This window comes from Oncorhynchus nerka, unplaced genomic scaffold, assembly GCF_034236695.1.
Source record: "Oncorhynchus nerka isolate Pitt River unplaced genomic scaffold, Oner_Uvic_2.0 unplaced_scaffold_2678, whole genome shotgun sequence".
Taxonomy (NCBI): domain Eukaryota; kingdom Metazoa; phylum Chordata; class Actinopteri; order Salmoniformes; family Salmonidae; genus Oncorhynchus; species Oncorhynchus nerka.
Window position 1 is genome coordinate 25,864 of NW_027038622.1, and position 8,207 is coordinate 34,070.

At 39.8% G+C, this 8,207-nt stretch overlaps 1 protein-coding gene across 1 annotated transcript in view; it reads left to right on the forward strand.

Moving 5' to 3' along the window:
• The window catches only part of LOC115115130 (hemicentin-2-like), a gene marked incomplete at its 3' end in the record, with an annotated part of 31,218 nt that extends 23,030 nt beyond the window's left edge, over positions 1–8,188 (forward strand). The window contains exons 9-23 of the mRNA XM_065014553.1: positions 336–620; positions 3,421–3,693; positions 3,882–4,154; positions 4,248–4,568; positions 4,664–4,942; positions 5,113–5,361; positions 5,668–5,793; positions 5,908–5,932; positions 6,021–6,079; positions 6,372–6,422; positions 6,530–6,613; positions 6,906–6,968; positions 7,096–7,170; positions 7,639–7,701; positions 7,980–8,188. Of these exons, the coding sequence (XP_064870625.1) occupies positions 336–620; positions 3,421–3,693; positions 3,882–4,154; positions 4,248–4,568; positions 4,664–4,942; positions 5,113–5,361; positions 5,668–5,793; positions 5,908–5,932; positions 6,021–6,079; positions 6,372–6,422; positions 6,530–6,613; positions 6,906–6,968; positions 7,096–7,170; positions 7,639–7,701; positions 7,980–8,188 (2,435 nt within the window). The remainder of the gene's footprint in view (positions 1–335; positions 621–3,420; positions 3,694–3,881; positions 4,155–4,247; positions 4,569–4,663; positions 4,943–5,112; positions 5,362–5,667; positions 5,794–5,907; positions 5,933–6,020; positions 6,080–6,371; positions 6,423–6,529; positions 6,614–6,905; positions 6,969–7,095; positions 7,171–7,638; positions 7,702–7,979) is intronic.
• Positions 8,189–8,207: the final 19 nt, after the last annotated feature.

The following is an 8,207-nucleotide window of genomic DNA, read 5'->3' on the forward strand; positions in this document are numbered from 1 at the left end:
TTTGTCCATGGAGATTGCATGGCTGTGTGCTTGATTTTATACTCATGTCAGTAACGGATGTGGCTGAACAAGCCGAAGCCACTAATTTGAAAGGGTGTCCACATACTTTTGCATATATAGTTTATATGTCTAAAATAATAGTTACTGTACTACTTACTGAAGTCAGATCCTACTTTGGAAAGATTGTTGCTCTGACTGCATTTGCCTTTATAGACATTTATGTAAATTCTAACTGAATGGAGTCAACATATGTAAAATATACTTATATCACAATGTTACAGCATCAGCTGAATTACCAGACAGGTATCCAGGTGTTTTGTGCATTATTTTCACAGCTCTTCCCAAAACTACTCTGACTGTGAGGCCAAACCTTGCATACACTGGAGAGACAGTTACTCTGATGTGTTCAGTTGGGTCTGACCGTAGATGGAACTATCAGTGGTACAAAGACAGGAATTATAATGTAGTGTCCCAGTCTGTCAGACACACTATAACAGGAGACACCCTCACCATCAGTACAGCTGCTGAGTCTGACCAGGGTCTCTACTGGTGTGAAGGGAACAGAGTGTCTAGACCCACATCTTCACAACCAGGTGATCCTGTCACTCTCACTGTAAAAGGTGAGTTACTTTGTGTTTTTTGTCATCAAGAAGGACACTATTTATATTGTGTCAGAATTCTTCGTTAAAGTATTGGGACAGTGTTGTTCTGTGAAGTCTCCAAACTCCAAAGCAATAACAAACATATTGTTAAATAAGTTTATTACAGAGTAATTGTTTATATACACACTGTATTTCTATTGAGAGGAGTCTGTCCCAAACACTGACTCCTAAACTTCGTGTTTGAACATAAAGGAAAACATTTATATAGAGGTTTCATCTTTGTATCAGTGCCATTATGGTGTCTGTTACAACACGGGCAGCACATCTACATGTTAATGTTGCATGTGCCATAATCTACCAACTGTGTTACAGAGGACCACCATGTGGGTTGTGGACACTTCAGGAAAAAGAGTAGAGTATTGAGATGAATAGACAACAGGGAGGTTCCAACCCTCCAAGACCCCAAACATTGACAAACATTTGACCAAAACACTACTAATACTATATACTACTCTACTGTACCCTGCTCTACTGTACCCTGCTCTACTGAACTGTACCCTACTCTATTGTACTCTACTGTACTGAACCCTACTCTATTGTACTCTACTGTACTGTACCCTACTCTATTGTACTCTACTGTACTGTACCCTACTCTTTTGTACTCTACTGTACTGTACCCTACTCTATTGCCCTCTACTGTACTGTACCCTACTCTATTATACTGTGCTCTACTGAACTGTACCCTACTCTATTGTACTGTGCTCTACTGAACTGTGCCCTACTCTATTGTACTGTACTCTACTGAACTGTACCCTACTCTATTGTACTGTACTCTACTGAACTATACCCTACTCTATTGTACTGTGATCTACTGTACTGTACCCTACTCTATTGCACTGAACTCCACAGAACTGTACCCTAATCTATTGTTGTCACGCCCTGGTCTAAGTATTTTGTGTTTTCTTCATGTATTGGGTCAGGCCAGGGTGTGGCATAGAGTTTTTGTATTGTGGTGTGTTTTGTCTTGGGATTTTGGAATGTGTGTATAGTGGGATTGTAGCTTAGTGGGGTGTTCTAGGAGAGTCTATGGCTGTCTGAAGTGGTTCTCAATCAGAGGCAGGTGTTTACCGTTGTCTCTGATTGGGAACCATATTTAGGCAGCCATATTCTTTGGTTGTATTGTGGGTGATGGTCCTGTGTGTCTTGATGTCCTGGTTAGAGGTTAGTAGACACTTGTATAGGCTGTTTTCGTTTTGTAGTGTTTTGTTGTGTGTTACGTTTGTTTATTAAAGATGAATCACAATAGACACGCTGCAGTTTGGTCCGACTCTCCTTCACCATTAGAAAGCCGTTACAATTGTACTGTACTCTGCTGATATATACCCTATTTTGTACTGTGCTCTCCTGTACTGTACCCTACTCTATTGTACTGTGCTCTACTGAACACTACCCTATTCTAGTGTACTCTACTGTACTGTACCCTACTCTATTGTACTGTGCTCTACTGAACTATACTCGACTCTATTGCACTGTGCTCTGCTCTACTGTGCCCCATTCGTTTGTACTATGCTCTACTGAACTGTACCCTACTCTATTGTACTGTACACTACTGTACTCTAATTGAATGTTTTGCCCTGTGCTCTACTGAACTGTACCCTACTCTATTGTACTTTTCACTACTGTACTCTAATTGAATGTTTTGCCCTGTGCTCTACTGAACTGGACCCTACTCTATTGTACTGTAATCTAGTGAACTGGAACCTACTCTATTGCACTGTGCTCATCTTAATTGTACCCTACTCTATTGTACTGTACTCTACTTTACCCTAATCTACTGTACCCTACTATATTGCACTGTGCTCTACTGAACTATACCCTTCTCTCTTGCACTGTCCTCTCCTTTACTGTATCCTACTCTATTGTACTGTGCTCTACTGAATTGTACCCTACTCTATTGTACGGTACTCTACTGTACTGTACCCTACTCTATTGTACTGTGCTCTTCTGAACTGTACTCTACTGTACTCTAATTGAATGTTTTGCCCTGTGCTCTACTGAACTGGACCCTACTCTATTGTACTGCACTCTAGTGACCTGGAACCTACTCTATTGTACTCTGCTCAACTGAATTGTACCCTACTCTATTGTACTCTGCTCAACTGAATTGTACCCTACTCTATTGTACTGTAATCTAGTGAACTAGAACCTACTCTATTGCACTGTACTCATCTGAATTGTACCCTACACTATTGTACTTTACTGTACCCTACTATATTGCACTGTGCTCTACTGAACTATACCCTACTCTATTGCACTGTCCTCTCCTTTACTATACCCTACTCTATTGTACTGTGCTCAACTGTACTGTACCCTACTCTATTGCACTGTACCCTAATCTACTGAACTGTTCCCTGCTCTATTGTATTGGTATAATATTATTTTCAGTGATGGCCTAGGAACCGTGGGTTCACTGCCTTGTTCAGGGGCAGAATGACATAATTTTACCTTGTCAGCTCGGGGATTCGATCTTGCAACATTTCGGTTACTTGTCCAATGCTCTAACTATTTGCACTATGCTCAACTGAACTGTAGATCCAAACCCTGTGTTCCCCGAAGAGACAGTTGCTCTGATGTGTTCAGTAGGGTCTGACTGTATCTGGAGTTATAAGTGGTACAAAGACAGGAATTATAATGTAGTGTCCCAGTCTCTCAGACACACTATAACAGGAGACACCCTCACCATCAGTAGAGTTACTGAGTCTGACCATGTTCTCTGCTGTTGTTATCTTACCATTCAAACCTATTCACATACCAACAGACTATCAGCCAAAGACCACACTGACTTCAGACAGAGAGAGTATATTCACAGGAGACAGTGTGACACTGAACTGTACTGTAGAGTCTCCTGGATGGAAGTTTTACTGGTACAGACACAGACCAGACTCTACACCAGTAACCACAACCTCTGGATACTCCTACACACTCAGCTGGGTCAGGGTCTCTGATGGAGGACAGTACTGGTGCAGAGCTGGGAGAGGAGACCCAGTCTACTACACCCTGTACAGTGACCCAGTCCAGATAAACATTACTGGTGAGTTTTATGATAAATGGCTGTTAGTGTGGATAGAGAGTAATCTAGGGTATAATATTTTGTCTGCTCATTGTATCACAACAATTATAGCTAACTTGAAGCTATATTCATGAGTAGACCTATTGATAAATTAATACATTCAAATTGTGCAACTATTTATTCAGTTAGTTGTCTGTGTGTCTATGCAGAGAGGCCTGTTGCTGTTCTGACCCTCCAACCCAACTGGACCCAGATATTCAGTGGAGAGACTGTTACTATGAGATGTGACATACAGGGAGGAGGAGACACTGACTGGAACTACAGATGGTATAAGAATAGTCCGGTAGTGATCTCCTTTAACACAAAGCCTGAGTACAGAATCAGTCCTGTCTACTGGTATAACAGTGGTTCATATACCTGTGAGGGTGTAAAGGGAAACGAGTTCTCCAAGACCAGTGAAGCTGTAAAACTGACCGTGTCTGGTAAGTTTATCTAATCAAGTATAAATTAAATTGGGTTCAGTAGAATACTTTCTAAGACTGAAAGGTTGAAACCTGTCCTCTATCAAATCACAGATCAACCTCAACCTGTCCTGAGTATCTCTCCTCAGTGGCTGAACGCTGGAGACTCAGTGGCTCTGAACTGTGAAGTTGACAAGACGTCTACAGGCTGGAGGTTCTCCTGGTACAGGACTGTTCCCTACAGAGCTGGGTTACCCTCCCTATCAGACAAGTCTTACTCTCTACAGCCCCTATCTGACAATGTGACTAGTGAAGACTCCTACACTCTGATCCCTGCTGGTCCTACTCCCACAGGAGGATATGTGTGTAGAGCTGGGAGAGGAGACCCAGTCTATGACACACTCTACAGTGAACCTCAGTTTCTCTGGTCAGGAGGTAACTAACTGCATTTAAACTGTATTAAATCATCTTTAAGTCACCCTCATGTGTCTATATAACTATAGGTTTGACTCTGTCTCTCTTTGTTTCAGATCTGCAGCCTTCAGTGTCTCTTACAGTAAATCCCAACACAACTCAACACTTTACATCAAAGTCTCTCTCACTGAGCTGTGAGCTGAAGGGGAACTCTACTGGATGGAGACTGAAGAGACACACAGAGACAGCATGGCGGTCAGAGTGTCCATCTACCTGGAGATCATTAACAGAATCCACCTGCACCATCACATCATTGGACACACGGTACAGTGGAGTGTTCTGGTGTGAGTCTGGATCAGGAGAGAACAGTAATGCTGTCAACATCACAGTAAATGGTACGTCTATTGTACAACATTCACTAATCTTTCATAAATGCATGTATAATAATATGTTCAATTCTGTAACTGAATGACTGCATCTCATAAAATACAAGCTCAGAAGATGTTGATATATTGTGAGTGATGACTCCAGATTTACAGTATTATTTATATATTATGTTACACAGATGGTGATGTGATCCTGGAGAGTCCTGTCCATCCTGTGACTGAAGGAGACTCTGTGACTCTGACCTGTACATTTAGACATCAGGGAACAAATCCTAAACCCAAGACTGATTTCTACAAAGATGGAACACTCATCAAGAATGAGACCACAGGAGAGATGACCATCCCTGCAGTATCCAAGTCAGATGAAGGATTCTATAAGTGTAAATCTGGTGAAGGAGAATCACCAGAGAGCTGGGTGACAGTGAGAGGTGAGAAAATGTGTAGGATCACAAGTTAGTTACCTTTTTATTATCTGTGTTAAAAACATGTGATTTAAGTATTAATGTTAAAATAGTTTTGGATTTCCACGTCCCTAGAAAATATGATCTGTCAACTAAATTGTCAAAAGACGGGCCAGCCTACTTTATTTTCATGCTCTATACCATAAATATATATCCTCTCTGCCTGTCCTGTTCTCTCTCCAGTCTCTCCAGTCTCAGATACATACAGGAATTGAACTACTTTATTTATTTTCCACCTCAGAGTCTGATGGTGTTGTGCTGTTCCCTCTCCAGTCTCTCCAGTCGTATCTCCTGGATCCTCTACATCAGTCCTAGTAGGAGTGGTTGTGGGTCTGCTTGTTGCTGGTGTCCTACTGGTCATTCTCCTGGTGCTGTTGGTGAGATATAAAAACAGCAAAGGTGAGACTTTTATCATTTCTCATTTAATATTGTGTTTAGAACAAAAATGTCTAAATAAAAATTAAAATAGTTGGAGAAAGTTCAGTACATAACACAACGTGTTTGTCATTACAGGTTCCTGTTTCAACAGAATATTCTGGTGAGTACAGCTGTCTCTCAACTATATTGATACATACAGTATAACATCTTCTCTGTGCTTCTTATGCTGAGTATCTCTCTCCCTGTAGGCCCCCTCAGCCCCAGAGCATCAACCATGACCCCCAACAGGACCAAGGATCTACCCAGGGTCAGGCTCCTGATACTGTTTATACATGTCTACATGATCAGTCTCTCAGCCCAGACCTCTACCACTCATCTCTGTAACCTCATACACTGACTCATCTACATGCACTTTGTATAACAACCAGCTTTGGGGATAAAATCATTTAAATTCCGGTCAATTCAGAAAGTAAACCAAATTCATTATACTTCCTGAATTGACTGGAATTTAAATGGAATTGATCCCATTGATCCCTAGTCAATCTTAGGTTAACCAACCTAAAAATCAAAACAAAATATCTCTCTTCTTTGATCAACAGGTGACACTAACATCTACGACACGATCAATTCCTCAGACAACAATGATAATGGTAGTGTAATGTAATGTTTTCAGTATGAATGTGTAGTAGTCTGCTGCTCTTCATTTAATATGACATGTAGTTTGACTAAGTGGAGGTGTTTGTGTATTATGTCTCAGATGTTGCTGGTGCTTCTGCTGCTGGACCAAGTCATGTGACTTACGCCCAGATTCAACTGAAAAAGTTGGACAAAAAAAAGAAAGGTGACCCCCAACTGTGACACATGTAGCAGTGTATCCCAGAGGGAAAAATAATCTAATGTAATTGTACTGAAAAGAGTTGTGAGAAAATGGCGCTGTGATTTGAGAACTGGAATACAGATGGTTCTTGTTGCTGCCTATCCTTGTATATTCTGCAATAATTGGCTGTTGAGACTGTTCTGTAATTATTCTTTTTTCATGGCAATTTACTACAAAAGTGTAATCTACATTTCATGTAGATGTGTGTACATAAATATATATTTACAAATTCTCTGCTCTTCCTTCTTCTCCTCAGAAAAGAGAAATGATCCTAAAGAAAATCCAGTCTACTCTGAGGTGAAGACAGGGAAAGCCACAGGTAAGACCCAGTCTACAGGTTGGCAGTCATTAAAACCTTAGTTCATCATTTCTGAGTTTGGGATGAAGAGGCAGAATGTGCAATAATCTAAGTCCTTCATTTGTTGACTGGAAATGTCCATTGTCAGGAGCAGCAAGACCTGTTGATGTAACCTATGCTGAGGTTGACCTCCAAAAGAGGGCCAAAGCCAAGAAGAAGAGAGGTAAGACTGAACATCCCTCCCTCCATATTCCCCTTATCAGAACCTCATATCTCTTTGACCCCATATTGAATAATTGTATAAATTATTCTGTATATAACTGTATATTATTCAGTTTATTATTCTAGATATTAATCTGTACATAACTTCATATTTCTCTGTCTGTAACTGTATATTATTCCATATATAACTGTATGTTAGTCCATATATAACTGTATATTACTCTGTATATTATTCCATATATTACTCTGTATATTATTCCATATGTAACTGTATATTATTCCATATATAACTCTATATTACTCTGTATGTAACTGTATATTATTCCATATATAACTGTATATTATTCCATATATAACTGTATAGAACTGTATATGACTATATTATTCCGTAAATAACTAAAAACTATTCTTTATATTATTCTGTATATAACTGTTATATTATTCTGATGTGTTATCCTCACCCCTACAGAAACAGCAACCCCACCTGAGCCAGAATCTGTCTATTCTCTAGTGAAGCCATACACAGCCCCCGGTAAGATTAAATCAACAATCTATTAAACGGGTATGAAACTATATGTAAGTATGTCCTAACAAACTGGTGAGAAATGTTTCTGATCATGTTACCTTTTTATCATCAGTGTAATGAACTATGGATTCTAGTGTTGATGTTAACATACGTTTGGATTTGCACTCTCAAAGCAAATATTATTTTGCAACTCAATTGTCTGAAGATAGAGGCCAATTGGGAAGCAGAATATGCATTAAGCTAATTCCATCCATTTGTTGACTGGAAATGTCCATTGTCATCAGCAGCTGGACCTGTTGATGTGACCTATGTTGAGGTTGATCTCCAAAAGAAGAACAAAGCCAAGAAGAAGAGAGGTAAGTCTGGACATCCCTCCCTCCATATTCCCCTTATCAGAACCTCATATCTCTTTGACCCCATATATATTGAAAAGCTGTATATTAATCTGTATATTATTCTGTATATATCTGTGTATTATTCTGTACAGTGTTCTGTATATTATTATGCATATT